General features: G+C 36.1%; 1 protein-coding gene across 2 annotated transcripts; it reads right to left on the bottom strand.

The window, feature by feature from the left end:
• Positions 1–919: 919 nt before the first annotated feature.
• Positions 920–23,740, bottom strand: LOC121075553 (Holliday junction recognition protein). 2 transcript variants are annotated; one of them, XM_040568974.1, is made up of 13 exons: positions 22,224–23,740; positions 21,642–21,708; positions 20,203–20,267; positions 19,223–19,250; positions 15,031–15,086; positions 13,291–13,330; positions 10,074–10,135; positions 9,079–9,177; positions 8,276–8,336; positions 5,705–7,302; positions 5,105–5,168; positions 3,833–3,920; positions 920–1,698 (listed from the first exon to the last, which is right to left on the bottom strand). In XM_040568974.1, exons 1-13 carry the CDS (start codon positions 22,299–22,301, stop codon positions 1,638–1,640), a joined length of 2,367 nt encoding a protein of 788 aa, XP_040424908.1. In that variant the 5' UTR covers positions 22,302–23,740; the 3' UTR covers positions 920–1,637. The 2 variants fall into 2 exon arrangements, with proteins under 2 accessions (XP_040424908.1, XP_040424914.1); XM_040568980.1 differs by lacking the exons at positions 13,291–13,330; positions 15,031–15,086 and having other exon boundaries at positions 22,224–23,739.
• Between the last annotated feature and the right edge of the window lie 1,062 nt (positions 23,741–24,802).

Genomic DNA, 24,802 nt, shown 5'->3' with positions numbered 1-24,802 from the left:
ACTTTCTCCCAGTCCTTGCTACTGCTGGAACCAAAAAGGTTGCACCGGCATGAGCTTATCTCCAAACACCAGGAGTTTTTTCCAAGAACTACCTCTTAAATTCTAAGCCACTTCCATAGATGGAATGAACTATTGCTAAGTTCTTAACAAACTGTTTTTCCTACCTTGGTAAGCCCGTGTTCTGTTGCTTGTAGAAGTCATATTTAGACATGTCCAAAAAAATGATTCCAGTTTAGACTTACTTCAGAACAGAAATATTGGTGGAATTTTGTAGTCTCTGGTAGTGGTATCTCAAGAAATACTGGGAAATAATTACCTCAACAAATCAAAAAAAAAAAAAAGGGTAGTTCATAAAGTGTTTCCCTAACTGTTCATCCATATCTGTGGCCAGAAGTGAGCTGCCACAAAACGCATCAAGCATTTCTAAAAGACTTGTAGAAGACCCAACATAGGAACGATGAGGGAGGGAACACGTGCTATACGCATTGCAGAAGCCACCCACTGAAGTTTGTCTTACCCTAGAGTAAGCATTACTGAAGCTGACTTCTTGTTCCATTCAACACCACTTAAAAGTGACAAAAAATCTGGTTTTAAGTGCTACAATAATGTAAAGACAAAGAAATAAGCAAGCAAAACACAAACAGCAGAACACCAAAACACAATAAAAAAACACATGCCAAGAAAGGCAGTCAAGGAAAACTATTTTTCCTTTTCTGAAGCCTGGAAAGCTGACATCGGGCAATGCCGATAAAAGAGTGTATTTGACCTAACGCTTACCACTAAAACAACCCCCTTGCCAAGAAGGAGCACAGCAACGAAAGCCTGTGGACCCTGCCACATCGTTCTCATGTATTGTTGTAGGCATACAAACTTGTCCTGAGAATTTATACCTAAAATAAAATTCTGAAAGCAGATATTAGTTCAGAGCATGTATTTATTTAGAATATATAGTATGTCAGTTAGAACTTGGTGAGAACATAGAGATCAAATCTATTATTGTATAAAATTTTATTGTACAATCAAATCTGGTGAGCTACTTAGAAGATTACACACTAAAATTGCATAGCAGGCATATTAAAAGTTATTAAAAGTTAGGGTGTATGATACTGCATTTGGACCATCCAGTCCGGTTTAGATTTCTTTCATACATTTAGTACTGACATATCTATAAAGCAGGAAGGGGGTGGGTGGGAATTAAGCGGACACAGAACTTAAAACTGTAGCATTAATAGATTAAAAAGCAAAGTTCCTCAGCAGATGAAAAGATAATACAAACCATGTTCTACTATTAAAAACAATACCATATACAAAATTTAAATAAACTGAGACATAGAAAGGAATGTTGATTCCTTGCAATACCTGATGAAGCCCAAGGAATAAGGAGTACACTGTCAGAAGGGAGGAACCAGCTCCTGACAATTTATATTACAGGGAAGTATAAATCGCGACTAATTATGTATTACAACAATGTTCTTCCATACTATGGATCTTTTGCTTAAATATTAAATTATTAATAGATCTGTGATTCTTGGAAAAAAATAATGAACACAAATCAAAGATTACAAAACATGTTTTCTCTGTAACAGTCCATGAAGGTTCCTTGGTGACTTTTGACCAGGACATCATCCAAGGGATTACTAGAAGGGATTACTAGGATTTCGGTCTTTTCCATTGGTGTAACTTAGTTTTCTTGATACCCTGTGAAAAATAATTGTTTAGAACATAAAATAAATTACACAAAAATACTATACTTGCTGACTATCTGATGAACAGAATGAAAGTGAAACAACACACCAAAGCAAGATAAGTGAACACCTTGATTGTGAACAGCAGCAGGACTCCTTGCCTGCATTCCTATGTGTGTTCAGCTGAAGAGGAAGCTTTTCATCCTGTGTCAATTTCAATATCTCAGTAAAGCTACTATATTAACCTAAATTATGTTAACATAACTTTCTATTAAATTTTCAGATGCAAACTCTGAATGTATTCAGAAGTAGCTAAAAATTAAAGATACAAGTGAGAATAAAATTATTCATTTGCAAGTTACTTAAGAAATGGCATATAATTTTTTAAGATCTATTTTAAACTAATCTGGTATACATTTACAACTAAGTATAGCAGTGTAGTTGTAGAACAGCATTCCCATATATTTCCTTTTCTGAAAAAGGTCTTTTCCATAATCAGCCTCTAGATAAAGGCAGTAAAGTTATAAACAGGAAAAGAGTCTCCTTTCCTTTTCCCGGAGGTATGTCTTCCTCTCCTCTCCACAAACAGTTACTACAACAAACAGCATTTTGCCACCTGGCTTAGGCATAAAACTTTCGAGGGCTCTGAAGCCATTAAAGAGCTTCAGTCCTGGCAAGTGTATTTCAACCATAGAAGGCTAAGAATATCACACCACAGGCCTAAGGAATCTTGCCAGCTGACAGACCATTTTGGCTACATATCAGCAAACGTGTATTTGTGTAATTAAGGAACAGAGCAATAGATTTTCTTCCAGATGGCTTGACGAGAATGCACACAGTGACATTCTGATTTCCTATACTTTCTCAAACTTCTCTACTTGCATACATTAATGAAAGGAAAACCTTTTCCTTCTTGAGAACAATTACTAATTGAATAGGGAGGGCTATTTAGTGTGGACTCAGGAAAAAAGGAAATAAAGGAATTAAAAACAGAGCAGAATTGCTCTCAGCTAAGTGGGTATAGTCAAGATCACTTAAACATCCTTTTATAGTCATCAACACACCTCCAATCTTCCACTGTATCAGAAATAATCCAAATACAATCTTTATTGGTATTATCATATCCTTGTAATGCAAGCTTTTAAGTTTTAATACCATCTTTGCTTAAATTGAGACTTTTTTGATATACAATACAGTCTCTTTCAGATTAAGTTCTCCATACAAATAGTTTAAAAGCGCACTCAGGCTTCCTTTGAAAAATCAAAATTTTTAATTTGAGCACTGTCTTTTTTTTTTTTTTTTTTAAATATTAGCTGTATGATCACCTTAAGCGTGGTGAAAGCATTTATTGATTTTAAGTTCGGGAAGGCAGCATATCTGATGGTGCCAGAACAGACTTTTTGGCAAAAGAATGTTAGAAATGTTTCAGAAAATAAAACAAAACTGTTTAGAGAACTTGTAATATTTTTAATCCTGCTACCTATTAAATTAGTTAATAATTAAAAAGCCAAGAGATCAGAAACTTGAGAAACTTGCAGAAGCCATATTTGCTAAGGAAAATAGATGTAGTAGGCCATTTTCCAGGGTGCTGAAAGGCGTTTTCTCTATCCAGAGATGTCAATACATTGCCAATAGTAATAACAGAACAGGAGGCAAGGATCTCAGATACCTTCTGAACATATCCATTGCTTGTTTACCCAGAGCCAAAATGCATATAACCACGATCAACTGCACAGAAGCTGACTTTTGGAAGTCCATCTAAATGGCAATATCCTACACTCTCCAGAGCTTAAGGATCTGAGAAAACTTGTCAGCTCAAGCACACAGCCAGAATCAAAACGACTATGTAGTCACATAGTGGCTGAAATAATAAATATCCCTATAACAAACACAAAATAAGAACTGGAGTAGCTGATCCCTTAGGTCCATCTTGTATTCACTGCCATCCACGTTGGTCTCTGGCTAGTTTTGTCCACACTTGCCTCCCAGTGTTCAAGTGTGCAGGCTTGAGCTTGTGTTCTCTCAAGCATCCATGTTCATTTTCATTATAGATGCACTCATTTAAGCAACAAAACCCCCTACATTTAATATAAATGTAGAACAGTACGAATTTCCTCTGAAACTTCTTTTTCTCCAAAGGCACTTACTTTTGATGATGTTTCTGTGCACCTCCAGGACAGCTGTAATTCTGTGTTGTCCTATGCCAGCTAGAGCAGGCATCTGCAATCCCAGATTCTGGTGATGAAAGATAGTATCGAAAGGGTAAGAATGATGCTAAGTAGCATAAAGAATACAATATGTTTTAAAAATACTAGCCTGTTAAGACACTGGTAATAATCACCACATTTCAGTCAGAAAATTCTCTTCTGGCAAAATTTAATTTCAAAACATTTTATAACCTATATTCAAAAGCCTCAAATATATTTAAGTATAAGCTAACTTTTTCCCAAATTGTTATTATTTAATGACCATTAGAAAAAGATACAAGGAGGAGAAATAGTTATTTCCAGAAAAAAAATGTGACAAAAAATGTGACAGAAAGTATGAGGAATTAAAATTTGAGGAAGGCAAAATAAGACAGATGGGATACATCTCAAATAATATGTCATCTCAAATAATCGAATTCTTTGTAAAAATTATTTATTGGTAATGAAAATGCAGCAAGGCAAGGACCATACAAACAAGTTCATTTCTTTTGCCATTTTCTCTTTGTATATTAGTTAACAACTTTTTAAGTAATCTTCTTCAGTATTTTCCCTTGCATGTTAATTACTTATTTGATGACCTGACTCATAAAAACGAGGTATAGAAAAGAAATATCGTCAATTTTGACTAAGCTGGAAGAAAACCTACATCATGTTATAAACATACTTTAACCAAAACCAGATTATTAAAGGAAAAATATAAAATTAGCATCTAGAACCTTAGTAGTCTTTCAGTCCAGAGTTAATAAAATGATACTGTCCTGAATCTGCAAAAGTGGTCTTTTTCAGATCAATAATCCAATTCACCTAAGCAAGTAATGATAGGCAAGCAACAAGGCAATTGCACATTTTTGTAAAAGCCACACAGAAACATTTGGTTATTCAAGCGTAGGATTAATAAACTATCCATTTCCTATGGAACATTTTTATACAGAAAGTAGTTAGGAAAAAAAAAAGAAGAGAAAGCTAACAGGTAACAAGCAATACTTTAGTAGGAAAATTCCTACAGAAAAAGCTTACTAAATTACTATTGTGAGATTCAGGAAACCCTTTTCTACTTAGACTCCTTACTTATTAAAGAAAAACAAGCACACCTAATTATTAATGAGGAAGAAGAGCTGTCACCTAGACAGGGGTCTATAGAGGAGATCTATATATGTACCCTTTAAAGAAGTGACTGGTATAATAATAATTCACAAAGCTTCTGAAACTAACCTTTCAGGGAAGTAACAGGACTAACAAGAAAAGTTCTATCTGAAGAAGCGTGAAAACCAGAGTCCTGAAAATAAAGCATAAATATACTACATCAACAAAAACACTCAATTATTATTTCTCAGCTTGCCTTAGAAGAAACAACTGGAAACTTGGAAATAAGGGCCTGATTTAACAAGTCTGGTGATTCCAAAAGAGCTTTTTTTTTGGTCTCACCTTGCTCATGTATATAATAAATAAAACATAATAGTTTCAGAAAGATAATCTGTTAATTAACAGAGTCACTGTATGAGAGTATTTTAACCAGTGACTGAGTATTAAAAATATGAGAAAACCTTTTGCTGAGCATTTTAAAACCACTTTCCATGTTAATAAATACAGTGAGCTTCCTCACAAGATCCAGGAGACCCTATGCAACTTGTATTTTGTTTAGCAAATCAAATCCTCCCAAACTCACAAAACAACTCCACCAACCAAATAGCACTGGAAATAAATATATGTTGTCACTAGTCTAAAGACCTTCCAGCTCGAATCCATTTCTAAAGCACTTCTCTAAATATCACCACAGAGTACACAACCATTTTTTACAATGCTCCAAAGTACCTGATTCTGACAGTTGCGACTGTCAAAAAAGCTGGTGTTACTGCCATTGTATGGGCTCAAAAAATCCACATCAACTGTCTGAAGATTTACATTTTTCCTGTGAGATATTTGCTGATATTTTGTTGGAAAAAAATAACGTTCAGGTATATTTTTCAGTTTCTTTACTGGTGAACAAAGATCATTTTGAAAATTTCCTAGTCTCTTAACTCTGGGAATTGCAGGTAAAGATCGAACAGGTGAGTTAACAAGAGCATTTACAGTTTCAGATATCTGTATTCCTTCATATTTCCTTAAATTTGAAGCTCCCTGAAAACCAGGAAGTTTTGAAACTGCCTCACTAGACAATTGCTCATAAATCTTCTCAAATGCTCTGTCATACTGTATATTGGACCTCACAGACCCACTGAAGTTATACTTCATTAATCGTCCTCTCTCTTCAGGCTTCTGTGAGTTTGAAAGCGCTTTTGTCAATGTGAAAGGCTTTTGGAATTCTTTAGAACATATTTTATAGTAGAGTTTTTCAAATGCATCTTCATATTTCTGGGGCATCTTTGAAGGACTGTGCTTCATAGACAACGAGGAAAATGAGTGTCTGCGCTGGAAAGAAATCTCTCTTTCAGAAATTTTTGTCTGAGGATTTATGACAAATGTATTTGATGCTCTTGCAAGAGAATGATTTGTGACAGGTACAAAAGCGCTACTATTGTCATTGAAATAGCAAGTAGATGAACAAAATCCCGAAGTATCATCAGAAGGACAATCAATTTTTTGAGCTTTACTCTCTTTTACCAGATCAAGCACTGTTGAGTCTGAACTGGCGGTAGATGTTAAAAAAGGGTATTCCAAAGAAAATTTGTAAGCCAAGTTACCACTTTGGTTGCATTTCAAATTATTCAGTGAGACAGTAGTCGGTAATGGATCTTCCACTACAAACGTCTCTCCCATTCTAGCCAAAACATTAGGAAAAACAGTCTGTTCAGGAACTTTTTGTCCCTTTCCAAATAACAAATGATGATCTACACTTGAACTAGAGCAGTCCATTTCCATTTCACTTGTATCTAGGTAAGAATATGGTACCAGACCAGATAAATTATTAATAGAACACTGATCATCACAAGGTCCACTATTCTCATTTACATTATTTCCTGAAGTCTGATTCTGGATGTCTTTACTACCACTGCTTATGCTGGCTAGTGCTTTCTTCAATTTAAGTGGTCTGAACCTCCTTATTTTGTCTACAGTGACATTGAGCTTTGGTCTTCTAGGACACCATCTTTTGTGCCTACAGTGTCCAAACATGTATTTAAATGCTTTTCTCCGAATCTGCTTTGTCATGAGCTTTATCAGCGTCTCTACCATTGCAGGATACAAGTCTGCAAGAGTTACATTGCTCCAGGAACATTCCTCATCTGCAGACTGGTATTCTTCCAAGACACTGTCATAGCAAATTTTATTAATTTCTCGAAAAGGTTGAAGTCTGGGTACAGTTATTATATTTGGTGAAATGGGGACACCAGAAAATTGGAACTGGTGAGGCCTGGATGAAGAACATGCATTTGTCAGCTCTACTTTCTTTCTGAAAACACTGGTGTGGTTGCCTATTCAAAAAACAAACAAACAAAAAAAACTTAAATCACAAAAGAAAAATCAGAAAAAAAAATTAGGACATGTCAGTAACATGTTACATGACAAACAATTGCAAGTGGTACATATATTCTTTATGTGCTAACAGATTTCATTAAGCTTTTCTGCCAAGCTAAACGGGTGATTACATACAATTGATTAAGGAAAATTAAAATATCTTTTTAACCACATTGAATTAACAGATTATAGAAGGTAGAAATTAAATATTTCTATGGAAATTTTTTTATTTCTATGGAAATTAAACATTTCCAAATATTGAAAAAAAATATTTTAAAATAACTTATATAAAGATAGAAAATATCTTAATTGTAGAGGCAGATTGTTTCACACTAATTTCTAACCAGGAGGAACAGATTCTACAGATTTTGTTAATCTATTTTCATATTACTTGAAAACTTGGTACTTAATTAGTACCAGTGCAGCTTCCCTTGAGGTAAAGCATGAGGAGGATAATGCTTTTTGTAGTTTTTAGGCTTAAAATATTTACACCAAAATTTTATCTAAGGTTTGCTGGGGCACGTTTGGAGATTTGAAGAAAGCAAGCTTACTAGTGAAGTAGTTCTTTGTCTACCAGAAACCAGCAGACCCAAAGCCATTCCTCAAATTTAAAGTAAATAGAACCAAAAAGTCATGTTTTCATTTAGCTGAACTTAATTCTGCTGAATTTTGTAACTATGCATTTTTCTGGGGTTGTTTAACAAAAGCTGCTTTTATGCATACATGCCATTTATTTTCTGTTTTTCAAATACAGTTTGCCATAAGCAAAATCACATCTAACTTCTTGGCATGAAATCTGCCTAGAGAACTGGTCTGATGGTTAATTACTCCCTGTGTTTTCAACAAATTAAATACTTATTTCTAATCAATTTCAATTAAAAAAAAACATAACTATCATATTTGACCCACAGACAAAAGATTTAGTTGTACCTATCATTTCTTGCACTGGTGAAACTAAGTGAAGATCTTCTGACAATCCTTGAGGTGCTGCCTGAAAAATAAATGAATAAAAACCAAAACACATGAATCCTGAATTCATCCTTGATTTCTGCATGTTAAAGGTAATATAAAAATCTTATTTGTGAATCCTTCTGCCCTCTCTTTACTATGCTTGGTCCTGTGCAGTAAAATAAAAAAAATATAAAAATCTAGTCTAAGATTCCAGTAAGAATTCTTGAGAATTACAAGTTCAGTCTTGGAAACCCATCATAATCTTTGCAAATTCTACATTGTATATCATATTTTATTCATTTTTCTTAAATATTAGAATGTATACATATATGCATAAATATGTATATTTATGCATATTAAATTAACTATATAATATATATGTGGATAATTTACATATCTCTGGCAAGTTGAGTAGGAAATAGATGCTGTACCATGTAACGTAAAGAAATTAAATTTAAAATCTCAATTATTTTTCCCCCTCTACAAACCTCAATATTTAGGCATTTCAGAAGACTTACTGAAGTGAAAACCAACTCACACATCAGGGTAAAAAGAAAAAAGCATAAAATTCAGAAAAAGAACTATTTGGATATTGTCTGCTCCTTTTCTTATAATTGTTGCTGCCAAAGATCTGAAATACTGTGATATTTATGTAGGAGAATTGCAATAATGAGCGCAGCAGAGAAGTTATATTATGATTCATTGTGCTGCGCATAGTTAGAGAGTCATTATGTTATTCTAATTAGCAAATAACTTTTAACAGAACAGGAGAAATATGTTACCATAATCCACTTGGGAATTCCTCTTGCATCATCTTGTACTATCACATCCACTTGAACTTTTACTACTTCTGATGTTTTCACATTATCTACATCCAGATTCTTGGGGCAGGAGGGAAGGATTAAAACACATAGAAGTTATTGATACAGAAGAACACAAACATTACTTAGATTTGTTTCAAACTGGTGTTATTCGATAAAGATTTCCCGCCTGCATAAAACTTATTTATTTAATGTACATTTCATGTCAAAGAAAAAAAGTCTCAAGAAGGAACTATGTCAGAAAACAGAGAGATAACTAGCTAGTTAATTGATCCACGGAAAAGCACATGTTGCCTCTTTAAGGTCAAAGACATGAAAATGCCTAGAACTAACTTCTGTTCTTTTGCTAAACAAAAGAGGAAAGTAAATATTTTTTTGGTAATTGTACCTGAACAAGCTGAATACAGGATTAGAATGGCTTCACACACAAAGCGTATATTGTACTTTTCTTCACCGCTGTAACCTGTTTGGGTAGTCCTGATACCCATAGTCTAGCTTTGGCAAACAACAGCAGAGTATTCCATTCTGCTTTTGTTATGATGGTCATTATTTAAGGTTTGCTTTTTAAAATCATGTTGCTCTGTTCTCCTGAGATATTCTAGGATAAAGAATCATGTTTAAAGCTTCTTCGCTTTGTGATTATTTCTGGTTATTCTTTTTGCATACCTATAATAAATTTTATCAGAAGTGTCTGTTCTGTACAATGAATTGATGGTTTGGGATTATAAGTATACTAGAGAAAACCATACATAATTACTTCATATCATTCTTCATGACATTATTTATTGAATGTCTCATTTGCTATATTGACAATAAACGTGCATTAAGATGCAGACTGCAGAGTCTTATACTGTCAGTGCATTAACTCTTCAGGCACATATAAGCTGTTTGAATAGTTCAATTATTTCTATTGAACACAAACTTATTCCATTACATTAAACACCAGAAATTTTTACCTGGAAGTGGGTGTCTTCAAATCTTTTTCTTACTGAAACTATATCAGCATCACTTTCTACATCTGCAATTTGAACATAAACACTAAATAAAACGTAGTTTAACTCAAACAAAACCAAAATCAAGTTTCTTGGAAATGTTTTGAAACAAATAATTTCATTTCAGAAAAGTCTTTTCTGCTATAAGGCTTTTTATCTGTATTACATTCCTTTTAAAGTCCAATTGAAAAAACATGATTTATAGACTCATAAATAATTTTGTGAGGGAAACAAATAAGAGTTAAGATAACTTGTCTGTAGCCAGTCCAAGACATATGCTAGCCATTTCATAAGGTAAAATATTTTCAAAGCACTGCTCTTCAGAAGTATTCATGCATCATTCCCACTTCCTTCCTTCTACATTTTTACTTATCCCAGCAACAATGGTAAGGAATGGGACATTGCCACTTGCTTGTACCATGCTTCCTTTCTTAGTTTCTTATTATCAAGACAGCCTTAGAATTGTGAAGATAAGAAATAAGACAGACCTAAGAATATTAAAAAAACAAGTCCAAAACTTCTAACTCAATTTTTAGGTATTCTACGAGTATTTTGGAAACGATTTTGCTAGAGGTGGCCAGATGTTCCCATTAATTACTAGCTAAAGCCTCAGTCGTTCATGATAATAAAACATTTGACTGTATTGTAAGCCCCAATTTCTCAATTTCCTTGGCTGTTATGTATTTGTCCCATGATTATGTTTACTCCAGGAAGAGAAAGAAGAGGGAAGAATAACCCTGAAAGGGAAAATAATGACTGAAAAAAAAAGTCTTGTTTATGATATCAAGCACATCATTGACTCTTCATACTTTTTTTAAACCACTAAAAACAAAATGAAAATCTTTTCCTTATAATCCCATGTTCCTTTTACATTCCCTCTCATTGCAGTCATCACCTAAAGCTCTGTGGGCTACTGCCATCATAGAGCTAGGATAAAGATTCATATCAAATAAACACTGTTTTTAGGGTAGACCACACAATTTTGCATCCACTGGTGAAAACGTTGATCAATCAGAGGGCTGGCTTTGACAGTCTAACCTGAGTTGAACTATTTCATTAGAATGGAAACCCATACCTGCCAGATGGCCAGTTCCTACCCACATGACTAATAGAAGACACAGTCGTGGGCATTTTATCCACAGAAAATCAGTTACTAAACATCCATTGTAGAGAAATTAGCAAGAACTTTAATATTTTAGTCTGGAAAAGTTTCGCCCACCTTTTCCTTTTGTAACAGGTGATATTCTTTTTCTGGTATATAGTCTTCTTCCCCAGTAGTTAAGCACAAAATTGGCAGACTGCTCTCTAAACAGTCACTGAAACGACTAGACTAGACTACTACAAATATAGGATAGTCTATGAAATAAAGTTAACAATTCTAACCTCCAAGAATGTTTCATAGAATATCCCGAGCTGGAAGGGACCCATAAGGATCATCGAGTCCAACTCCTGGCACCACACAGGTCTACCCAAAATTTTAGACCATGTGACTAAGTGCACAGTCCAAACGCTTCTTAAATTCAGACAGGCTTGGTGCAGTGACTACTTCCCTGGGGAGCCTGTTCCAGTGTGCGACCACCCTCTCAGTGAAGAGCCTCTTCCTGATGTCTAGCCTATAGAATCATAGAATATCCCAAGTTGGAAGGGACCCATAAGGAAGGAGTTGCACTCCATCATGCCAATTACTGAACATTAGAAAAGGAGTTTGCATCATAGAATGAGCTGGTCTGTAAACAAATTGAATACTCTACTAGAAATGAAATCTCAAAAAAATGTGATTTTAGTACATCTTCACTGTATTCACAATCAGATGTCAAAGCACTGGAACATTAGTTATCAGTAGAGAACCACGGTACTGCACAGAATGGAAGGAAGTGAAATATTTTCTCCAGGGAATCTGGAGGTGTTTTAAGGGCCAAGAGGGAAATCAGGTAACACCTTTGTTCCTCAAATGCAGAAGTGAATTATAACAAAAACTCCCACTTGTCTCTCTGGAAAATTTGTCTTAACGTACAGGAAGTTATTTCACTGTAAATGCACACGATGTATTAATATTACCTAAAAGATGTATCATATTGAAGAGATGAACATTTCAGTGAGGGGCTTACTGCCAAATTTAAGTTTTGACTTTGATATGATCCTGTTTATTTAAGTGTATTATAGTTTAAATAATTCAGATTCAACTTTGCCCTTTCTCTCCAAATAAAATGATTTTTCTGTGATCCTAACAGATGCAACACGTTTTTCAAATATCACTATGCTTTGCTATGCTACTTCCTGTGAAACCAAAGGAGGTAGGTCCTAATCATTTTCCCTATCAAGGGCAGACCAATACTTATAGGTGCAGGTGAGAGCTGTTTTACTTCATTTGTACTTGCTGTTGACAGCTTTTGTATACTTTTAGAACAAAAATAATGTATAATATCAGAACAATCACTGCCTTTGCTGAGAAGTGTGAAGCATCCCGTATGAATATTAAAGATGAAAAAAACAACACCAAAAAAGTTTTAGCTAAAGTAGCTAAACTGCTCTTTAAATCATTAAATGCTGGGTACCACCTAGTCATAGTTTAATTTATAGAAAACTGTATGTTTTTATGTTAACAAGAATCAAAAGATATTGTGCAGTAAAAGACTGAAGTATTTTTAAAACAGTTGAAGATTATTATTACAACCAAGTAATTATTTGGGAATACAAGATTAAAAACACTAAAGTTTCGCAGCCAGGCCACAAGACTGTTACTGAAACTGTTATAAATGCTAAATAAAATAAAGCCAGCCTCCTGAAGATGTTATGACAGTTGAAGTTAATATGTTACTGGTTAAGTAACTGAAGTTACTTTTTAACTGGGCCACTAGAAACTAACGTCCTATTTCCACTCATGCAAAACTCCTGATCTCACTGTTCCTTTCAATTTATTAAGAAAATGCAATTGAACATCTTCCACATTGGATTTTCAGCATATCAGGGATTCAGGACTGAGATTTAAAGAGGAATGTGGACATTGATTTTGTAGCATTACAAGTACTTCACTTTCTTGTTATTCTCTGCTTTGTGAAAGGGATTCTTTACTTTGTGAACATGGATTAAAATTACTTTTACTATATCGTAGAATTATACAGAATAATTACTTATAATTTTTTTTTCAAAAAGCTATTAAAAAGTAAATTACAAAACTTACCTGCGTCAGATACATCCACAGAAGAATTCTCAGGAAAATCCTTAAAAGCAGATGAAAACAATTTTAAGACTTGGTAGCATAAGCTATATTAACTAGCCTGTAGAATTCCCTGCTTGTTACCTGGGTGAAAAAAAAAAGTCGCATTCCAGAAACTATGTCCAAGTGACACCATCTTTATCAACAAACCTATACACAAATCTATCTTAATTCACATCTGATTATTCAATGGGGAAAACTATTTTCTTATCAGCCTTTCCATATTCAGATGAGTAATGTAAAAAAAAGAAAAAAAAAGCTATTATACAACAAGAACAAAAAAGAATTGACAGATGAATTTTAATTACACAATCTTTATCAGGAAGTACTCAGGGTTCTCTCTGTTCCAATGCAATTTATTTTTTAATTGCCCACTCAAAACACTTCTCTATATAATGATTCCTTTTTTTTTTTTTTTGCATAAAACACTTATTTAGAATGGAAAAGAAACCCTTTCAAAATGCTTACAACCCACATCTCAACAGAATTCTCCAGAATTTATTTTAAAAAAAGTGGTTGACCAATCAGTCTCTTTGTAACACTCTTCAAATGCTATTTTCTCCTTAAGATCAAGCATCTAAAGAAGTTACTGTAGATACATACAGAGTTTACAAGTAATAATAAAAAAAGCTAGACATGCACTGCCTAACTAAGAAGACATCTGACAGCTTAAAGCTTATGTCTAACTGCTATCTTCTACTTTAAATAAACCTCAAACAGCTGGAATTCAGCTAAAATCCATGGCTGATATCAGAGTTGATATTTGATACTCCTAATATCACAGCGGGAGGGAGGACATGTAATTCTATGACACATAAAAACTACTAAAAGCAACATGCATTACTCATCAAAAATTGAATAAAAATACAACTGTTAACATTTAGTAGAAAAAAAGAATGTTATAGTATATTACTACATGGATTCTGCTCAAAAACAAACTATTCTACGTCATTGCAGTTTTAGACAAGTACAAATACTGGTCTTTCAATATTCTTTGAGACCTCCGTCAAAACAAAAACTAATCGTAAAATGGACCATTTCTGTCCAACTATGGGCTTCTCCAAAATATTACAGCTAGATTTTCTTCCTGCATCAACTGCAAATAACAATTGAGGCACCCAAAATATCCCTAGGGTAAGCATAGAAGGATTATATTCTGAACAAACAGGGACATAGAAAACACAACAAAATGCAAATTCACCATCACAATATGTATTAAACCACCATACATAGCAATCAAGAACTTGATTTCATCACTATCTCAAAAAACAAAACTGACAACAATCAATCTGGGGAAGTATACTAGATGATCACATTAACCAAAACACAAGAATTTAACTGTATGTGAACATACACCTTATAATTAAAACAGAGCTCTTCTTAAATAATGCGACTATATGCAATGAACATCACAAGGGGAAACGTGAAGCAATTGTGTAATAAAGTACCTGAAGTTTGAAGAACCAGAGTGACATACTTAAACAAAGAAGCAAAATACTTAACATTAATGAGTAAAAAGCGTTAGGCCTTTAATTTTCTCAGAAGTGTTCAATTAGAAGAATAAAGTCAATCAATTCAGAAATTAGTAAGTCTTCTAAATATAGTTTCATAGATCAATAATTTCTTAACTTTTAGCTTGTGACTATATAAATGTTTTTCCTAAAGAGGCTTTATAAAAAAGGAGATGAAACATAGCACCCATACCTGATGTACTGTCGAATGTCCATCTTCAAAATCACCGGCATGTTGCTTTGACATTTCTTAGTGTGCATATGGGAGGAAAAAAACCCCACCCATTAGAAAGATAACAGATCAAGGTTGCACCTGAACTCATTAATTCTCCTTTTGTATATAAAACGCTTATATATTTTGAACATATTTAATTCAAACGTTTAACAAATGGAGAACTGAAGCAAAGAATAGACAAGTGACAGAACAACATTCTCATCAAACAAAGCAGACTAATTCTGATCATAGTTGTAAATCTAAAACATTATCTGTTTTCTTCTTAACCTATGAAGTGACACAGAAAATGAAATTTGTCCCTTTTGGTATGACTTGCAAAAAAGGAAGACAACCACAATTTTTTTTTTTTGTTCACTTTCATGACATACGTTGAGAAGAGAGAAAGAGACTAACTGGTCCTGAAAAATGGGGGAAGGAATGGCGGAAGAATCCCGAGTCTTCTATTCTATGATTTTATTTCATCATCAGGGGAAGTTCAGATCGATATTAGGAAAAGATTCTTCACTGAGAGGGTGGTCGGACACTGGAAAAGGCTCTGCAGTAAAGTGGTCACGGCACCGAGCCTGCCAGAGTTTAAAAAGCATTTGGACAAAGCTCTCAGACACAGGGTCTGATTTTTGGGTGGTCCTGTGTGGAGCCAGGAGTTGGACTCAGTGATCCTTGTGGGCCCCTGCCAATTCAGGATATTCTATGAAAACTCTGTAACATCTTTTAATTTTATTTTATTTTTTGGCAAGGAAGCCTTCCAAAACTGTCACGCCTGCCTTCCTTTACAGATAGGCCCACCAGTGATCTCTTTTTATTTTCTACATTTATTTCTTAAGAAGGAATATAAAGAACAGTCTAAGATGTTCCATATTTCACTAAAAATCATTAAGCTGATTTCCTCCTTTGACATTTCAATCTATATATTATTCTACATTAGCTATAACAACACTAGCACTCAAGCTGATTTCAATAAATCAAAACATTAAGACCCACAGAGAAGCAGCTGTCTTCAAACAAATCTTACTTATGCATAAGCTAATTTCACAATTAGCATCTAAGTCAGATATTGTTATTAAAATGATTCAAGTCTGAAAACTGTTTTGACATTGCTGAAAAAAGTTACATTTCTAAATGTCATCTTGTTAGATTTAAAAAAGGGATCCACAAGCTACAACGTCTGGAGTTTGTATACAGACCATATGATTATGACATGCACCTAAAAATTATTGCCTACATCTAGTTAATGTTCATACTGCACAAGTTACAGAAATGGGATCTTCCCCAAAAGACAGGATCTCTATCCTCAAGCACAAGACATGCTTGTGCTAAGACTGTAGCAGGGACTTCTCATGGATGGATAGATGTGATATATCATTTACATTAACTGAGTCTACGTGCTTTAGCAGATATGCTTATACTACTCAAGATGGTCATTAAAAAAATTTCTCCTTAACACAGAATTTATTGTTCTTGTTTTCTCTATATTTGTTTCCAGATAAATTGATGTCAAATAGCACAAGGAATTTACTTTTTTTTTTTTTCTCTAAGTGGTAATGAGATGTATCTAACATCTAACTGAAGCACATGGATATTATTTACTTCTGTAAATACTTCAATTTATTTAATAGTGTTAGGCAGATATCTAAAGATTTCCCGTTTCCTAAAAGCTTCAAGTGTACGGAGAGGAACCTAAACATGCCATTTATTCCTTCTTCCCTTCTAAGGCAGGAACAACTATACCTAACTTGTCTTTAGAAGTCTAACCCATTAAGAGCAACTCCATAATCTCTAAGAAACATCTGTCAGGGCTTTCTTTTATTTACGTTTGGAAAGCTTTTCTAATATGTTTAACCTAGGGATTCTCTTTTGTCTTTTTTTTTAATTCCTCATTTTTTTTTCTTTTTCTGAGTCAGTCCAGTTAGTCAAAACACTACTCAGTGCAAACATAATGGGACAAGAAATTGATCTTCACTACTTTGCAAATATAAACTACAGTAAGGCATTCGTCATAATACTTTATCAATATATTTTTAAAAGCTGAATAAAGCGTTTTTCAGATGTTTCTGAGCTAGGAACATAGAAAATCAGGACAACACAATAATGTCCCATTAAAATCCCTGCTGAGCAAGAACTATGAAACACCGCAGAGGGTGTTTTGTTTTACAAAATTTTCTGCTCAAGGAAAGAAAGAATTTTGTGTCAATAATATATTACCGAAATATTGCCTTTTTTTTTTTTATGTTGAAATTTAACATAGATGATTCTCCCATACTCAGAACAGCCATACAAAAGCCACTCAAAGGATTGTCATGTGACCAAGTAAAATTTCATAGGGCTACCAGGCAGTTTATCTGAATAGTAAAAAATAGTCTAGCAAAATTCAGAATTGAGAACTGAAGAAACAACACTAATAATATTAAAAGGGCAGAGGGGGCATCATAAATATTTGGGTACTATAGAGATGCTTTGTATGTTCACACTTAAGTAACCTATTTGAAAACACATTGTGAGGAAAATCTAAGAATACAGAACAAGATGGGGTAAATTGTGCATGCTAGCTTCAACAGTCCATAGCCAGAACCTGCTGGTGATATTTTTATTATTAACACCAACCACAATGAACCAGTTCAAACACTTACAGCATGTACTTTTGTGTTGAAATAGAAAGATCAGTGCAAGACATGGTTTGCATAAATATAACAAAATTGACGAGATTCTCTTACAGCATATACAAATAACAATCTGTAAGAAGAGGTTTTTCCTTATACCAATCACTGCTAACACCAGTTATTTCTCCACCTTCAATATTTAAATATTTCTTCTCTACGATAACTAAAACGTAACTAAATAATAAAGACTGCTGAGTTGTATTGAAAGCTGTTAAAAAAATATTTAGAATATCAAATCTTCTGTTCCTCTACCTCATCTATAATGCAGAACACTAAGTTTAGAATTAATTATATCTAGTCTTTGTAGTACTAAGAATCCTCCAAGAGGTAAAGCGTTCTAATAAGAACTTCTATGCCACTCAGACCTTAGGTCAAAACCAAAGACTAACAAACAGACAAAAAAAAATTACCTCTAGAAGAATTCAGGTACTATATCTTTTAAAAAACTACCTGCTAGACTCTCTCGTTTTCTGAGACTGTAGTAAGAAAATGACTGGCTAGTCAGAACCATCAGCACACGTTTTCTAAAAATTTCAGTCAAAGGTCTGGACCATGTTTTTGTACCAGCACCTTATTTCTCAGCTCAACATTTAAATTCTGTAGGCTGATTCAAAATACATATACGAACTCTGTGTAGACAAATTTCTGGTAGGATTGTAGAGGAGGGAGGGAGGCACACATTGAGTTTTGTTTTGGCTCCAAATATTTAGCATAAAAGCCTCTTTGCTGTATATGATAAAATAAACAATAGATTGAAAAAAAATCCTTAAAACCTTAAAAAAAACAAAGCCCAACATACTTTCACTGCACTATATATCATAATGTCTCCCCCGTCATTTATCCCAGTAAAAAGACATTTATTTTGTTGGAACGTACAGATCCTTTTCAGAACAAAGGAAAAGGGAGAAGCATAACATCTGAAGATTAAGTAGTATCAGAATTACACTTCGTGTGCAATCTTGATTTAATTTCCATCATGATACTTGATCTCTAATTAAACATCTACTTTTTCTGCAGGTAGCCCGATTCATTCGGTATACAGAACAATCTGCTAAATTTGTGATCACTCACCCTGCAACTTCACACATATTTTTGAATATGTGTGCTTGTCTAGTTATTTTCAGAAATCTAGTAAATTATAAACTCTTCCATATGTACAGCCAGGTAACTCAGGGTGGGATTTTTAGATTCAAAGAACATCTGACAAAAGCTAAAAATAAAAGAAGGAAAACTGTCTGTACAATTGATAAGGGGAGATTATTTTAAATCAAGTTGTGATGATAGCAACACCAATTATAAATTACTCATTTTAAACATTTTTAGCTACATTTCAGAATCCTTATGAACCTAAATGCTGATGTGTTTCTTTTTTATCTGTTTGTTTTTTAAAACCAGTAAGTATCTTAAGGAATTTGACATAAAAACGTGGTATTTTCTATGAAGTCAAGACTCTTTCGGATAATTTATAGCACTTGTTTTTTTAAACACTTTACCTGTATTCCTTTGACTTTTTGTATGATGCTGCAATTATAAACAGAGAAAAAAAACATCAGAAGAATCTTAGAATAACAAATTTACTTTAACTGAAACATTTATTTCCTTTGGTATATCTTACAAGTTGTCACTTCGTAAATAACCATTCAGTTTCCTTCAGCTTTTGCACGGCCTGACTAGCAAAGCAACAAATACATGGTAAAACATAGGTATGTTTTATCATTCAGTTCTTGACATGCTGTTGCTGTTAAAAGCACTACAATAACATAAGCTGTAGTTAACTTCACACATGAGAGGCTACAACAATTCTTCTTACAGTCCTTAATGGATTTAGCCTGTAAAGTTGTGCAGCCACTTGTCGCAACGCTTAGATGATGATGCGCAAGATATTCCCAGAAGTTCAAAAGGAGAGAAATACAGCCACATTTGCCTCCATTAAATCCACTTACACCCCAAGACTGAATTTCACTCCTCACACCATGGGGTTCAGAACAGCTTCTGTGTTAACTAGTAAGGCACACTACTCAGCTTTCCTTTTTTGACAGGTAACGTAGAGAACAGAGCAGCTAGGTGACTTTATACAGTTATTGAGAAACACTGTGCTTTTGACCAAATTCTCTGTTAAGCTCTTACGAAGGAGTTTAGGAAATAGATTAAGAAATGACTGCTTGTTTAACATCAGTACTTAGAAAAAGAGCATACAATAAACAGGCCCACAACACTACATATGGGAAATACTTTTCCAGGTTAACCAGTGGTATTAGCCAATAATAAATACATCATCTATTTCTATCCATCTCATCTGATGTTCTTAAGCAACCTATCCTAAAACCCTATTTTAAGGTAGTTGTTGACTTCATTAATACCTCCTGCAAGTGTACCTCCTGGCACAGCAATACTGGAATCTATTCCTACACAAAATACAGAAGAAAAAAAAATTTACTATATTTTGATTGCATAGTAGGACTACATTAGATACCTTAAGTAGTTTCTTCCTCCATTTTTTAAGACTCTTGTCTGATACTTCCCCCCATTGTTTTGGTCCTATAAATAACAAGAGATGTTTATTTAAACAGCTTTTCTTGTAACACTGTTTATCTATACTGAGTAGCATTCTACCAAACACATAGAAAGAACACATTACATAGTAACAAGACATTATCAAATCTAAACAATCTCCAATCCAATTGTTCAAACAAAAACTTACAGGAAAACAAAACAAGACAACATTGTAATTTCAAGTCATAATTGAGAAGTTGGTTAAAAAAAAAAAAGTAAAAAAGAATCAAATGAGTCTAACAACACTCTGCTAAAACCCAAAGAGCATTAAGAGCCCAGATATTATGAAGATAAAAAAAAAAAAGCATATTATTTTATTTGAGTAAATAAGTTGTACTTAGCGCATGCACACTACATGGAATTTGAAGTTATTTAAAACTATAATCAAGGCTTTATGGGCTAAGATCCATATTCACAGAAAGCATATACAGAAGTTACCAAATCAAAACTATAACCAAACCTTTTCAAATCCAAGACCTTATATTACATTGTTGTACGTATGCATGAACCTCACCCCGCCCCCAGCCTTTGGTAAATATTTGGTGCAACAATTACATTGGGCTTGACACTGCGTTCATACCTCTTGGGTATGCCTAGTAAGCTGTTCCTTAGGAGAACTTACATGGCAATTATGCATCGTAAACCACACCTCACTAAGGATAAAAACTGGCAGAACATTTCATCTTGCTATAACACCACCTAGCTACTAAGTCACAATTCCCACTAAAGCTCAGAGAAGTCAATTTTCGAAGTTTCTTTCCCCTCAATAAGCTCTTCATAAGTATTTTTCACTGTGTAACAGACCAACAGTTATAACGAAACACTAGAAAAATAAGACATGGCATAACACGTTATAGATTTATGCTAACCACATGAACATTCAATGAAAAATTAAAGACGACACTATCTACCCATTCCACCCTGACATTTGACGACATCTGACGTGCGAGAAATTTATCACTTTACAGCAGCCTTCAGAATGCTAAGCAGACCTGAAACTACAGAATCCAATCAAACATATCAGCTTCCTGCTATTAGCTCTGTTCCTTTGTCTCCTCTCATCCTTCTCCATTTTGATTCTTTCATTCCAAGCTATTCCAACATTGTCCATTGTTTTCCTGTACTTTGCTACTAATTCTTTTCTGTTGTCTAAAATGGAGCACACGATGGACTAAAAAGGTGTGTGTGAACCATCTCTCCAGGTATTTCTAATCAAAGTTTACAAATGAAATACCACACCTGAGCGCAAAACATGCGGTATTTGGTGAAATCTCACATTACGTAACCGCTTGCAGTTGTGTAATACGCAGTATGCTTCTCTAAGTCTAAATATGTAGCATAGCTTAAAGAAGTTCTTACCATCAGGGGTATCAAAAGTGAGGGTTTCCATGGAAATAAGAAAATCATCTTCAAAAGGACGATTATACTACATAAAAAGAAATATTTAAGGTTAGAATAAATAGTTAACAAGGCTTTTAACAGGCATTTTACACAACTTTGTTTCAATCGAGACATGAAACTGTCAGTGTGCTGTGTTATTGGCATCAGCTGGGAGCCAGCAATCTGGAAACAGGAATACCAAGAAAAATAAATAGATAAATACATATACATGTGAAGCATTAGATAAATAAATACATATATATGAAGCACGTGTATAAGTCATTCAGTTTCAGGCCATAACACTAACAAGACAGAGGTTCAAGATTTTCAAAGTGGTCAAGTGAGCCTGTTTCAGGGTTTCTTGTAGGCTCGCTGCTAAGAAACTGGAAGCAGGCACGCAGCAGACCCACCCGTCCCGGTACCCAAACACCCAGCCTGAGTGAGAACAGCCCCGTGCCAGCTGGGGATCCCCGGAGGACGTCCCATGACGGCACCCATCTCCCGGTGACGGCCCTACAGGGGGGCCCGAGGCCAGGGCCGGCCGGGGAGGGGAGGCCTCACCCACTCCAGGATGCGGTTGATGGAGGCGACGAAGCGGGAGTTGCTCCGCTGCAGCCACTCGCCCAGCTCGACAGCCATAGCGCGGGGCCAGGAGACCCCCGCCCCGCCCCGCGCCGATTCAAACTGCGCGCCGCCCGCAAGGCTTCTCGCTTTCCATTGGGTCTCGATCGCGTCAGTCCCGCTGCGGCAGCCTATCGAAGCGCGCAGCGCTCTGCCCTCCTGGCTCTGATTGGGTGGTAAGGATGCCGAGCGCCCACTCGCTGTCGCGTCGCAGTCAACGTGCGGCTCAAAATCCTACCATTGGGCACTGCGCTCACGGCTGACGGCGGCCAAAAGTCGCAGTTCCACCTAGCAACAGTGACCCACCGGCAGCTGCCATTGGCTGCGGCGTCAGTTGCGGGTTGCGCCACCCGCCCGCCCTCCGGCAAGAGGCAGCGCCTGGACACTCGGGGCACTGCCCAGCCCTTCCCTTCACCGGGCCTCGCAGTGCCTCGGGCGGATTGGGGCCCCGTGTCCAGCACTTTCTTGCCCGCTGTTTTTTGCCGTTTAAGTATTACAGAGCACTTTCATGCTCCCCCAGCCTCCTCGCCCGGACCCTTACACTGTAACAACCCCCAACAGGGCACTCTGCCTGCCCCTCAGTGGAAAAGCCAGCTGCCATCTTCACCGTGGGCCTGCTGAAATGGCAAACCACAGCTGCTATACACAACAGGCAAAACGTGTTTACCCTTAGCTGTGTCTTGCCAAAGGAAAGCTTAAAGCATAAAAGCTCCCCTCCCTGCAGAGCGCTGGAGAAGTCCTCCTGGCTTCCTTCTGAGTGTGACTCCTCTGGGGATGTGCTGCTTCCACATCGGCGTAGCACTTACTGCACCACTTGTTCGTTCAGAAATTGAACCCTCCCATCTACTTGTGTCTGTAGCTAAAGCTTGGACACCTAGCCACTGCAGCTGTATTCTTGATATATCAAGCATGTTGATATTCCAAGCTTGTATGTCCCTTTCAGCACCCTTGCTTGTGCTAGGGAGCGTGACAGGCAAAATGTGAAGTGCAGAGGCAGCTTCTGAGCTAGGCCGCATTTTCAGTTCACCAAAACCGTTGGTGTGATGTGGTAAAAGGCCAATATTTAAACACATTAAGTGCTATTTCTTGTACAGGAGAAGCCTTTCTTCTTCAGCCAGGTTTTGTCAGGGCTCCCCAGGGTGGCAGGGCCTGGTTGTGAGGCCCTGCCCTAACACACACACTCAGGAAGCAGCCTGTAGGCAAAACCATGCAGAATATGGACATTTCTGCTGGATTCATCAGAAACAGACAGAGAATTGATGACTGGAGAACTGAATGTGAAATGGCCACCAAAGTTCCTGCCCTTTCTAGTCATTCTCCAGCTAGCCCACAGGGTTGTGGTACCGGGGTCACAGAGGAGGGGGCTGTCACTGGCACCACTGAAAGTGTCACCTGTCCACCAGCACAGAGTTTTCAGATACTATGCCATTCCTCTCCAGTATTCTTCAAGAAGCCATCCCTTTTCTATAAATAAAGCTAAATAAAATAAAATAAAATAAAATAAAATAAAATGCTATCAGCACATCAAGTGCCTTGGAACCGTCCATTATAAAAACATTTGGTGTTTTGCCAACGTAAAGACGTAGATGCATTTTTCATAATGGCTAACTGTCTAAAGCTGATTTATATTTATCTATTTACTATTTGTGAGTTCAGTTGTAATAAATCTTACTATTGAAATGCCAGAAATAAAGACATACCTGGCTGTTTTAAGCATTGATAATGTTATGTGGTAAAGTTCTACAGCCCACAAGTTCTGCAGTAAGGCTTTACCCGTCTTCTGGTGTCAGCAAGGCTCAATTTTTCTGTCACCACTGCATGAACCCCTGTGCTCAGCGGTTACATCACATCTGTGGTGAGCAAGCCAGCCACAAGAGTGGTGAAATAGATTGTATTCAGGCCTGGTGAGGTCTCACCTCGAGTAGTGTGTTCAGCTTTGGGCCCCTCACTACAAGAAGGACATCGAGGTGCTCGAGTGAGTCCAGAGAAGGGCAACGAAGCTGGTGAGGGGTCTGGAGAACAAGTCTTACGAGGAGCAGCTGAGGGAGCTGGGGTTGTTTAATCTGGAGAAGAGGAGGCTCAGGGGAGGCGTTATTGCTCTCTACAACTACCTGAAAGGAAGGTGTAGGGAGCTGGGAGTCAGCCTCTTCTCACAGATAACTAGCGATAGGGCTAGAGGGAATGGCCTCAAGTTGTGTCAGGGGAGGTTTATGTTGGAAATTAGGGGACATTTCTTCTCAGAAAGAGCAGTCAGGCATTGGAATGGGTTGCCCAGGGAGGTGGTGGCGTCACTGTCCCTGGGAATGTTTAAGGAGAGGTTGGACCTGGCGCTTAGGAACATGGTTTGGTGGGTGACATTGGTGGTAGGGGGATGGTTGGACCAGATGATCTTGGAGGTCTTTTCCAACCTTAATGATTCTACAATTCTATGATTCTATGACTTGGGTCAAAGTATTGAGTGTCCATTGGTTTTGGAACATTAATCTGAGATGTAGAGAATCTGATTTATTCTGAGTAGG

Source organism: Cygnus olor, chromosome 1 (assembly GCF_009769625.2).
Source record: "Cygnus olor isolate bCygOlo1 chromosome 1, bCygOlo1.pri.v2, whole genome shotgun sequence".
Classification (NCBI taxonomy): Eukaryota; Metazoa; Chordata; class Aves; order Anseriformes; family Anatidae; genus Cygnus; species Cygnus olor.
The sequence above is the reverse complement of the archived record's forward strand: the minus strand, read 5'-3'. Positions and strand labels throughout refer to the sequence as shown.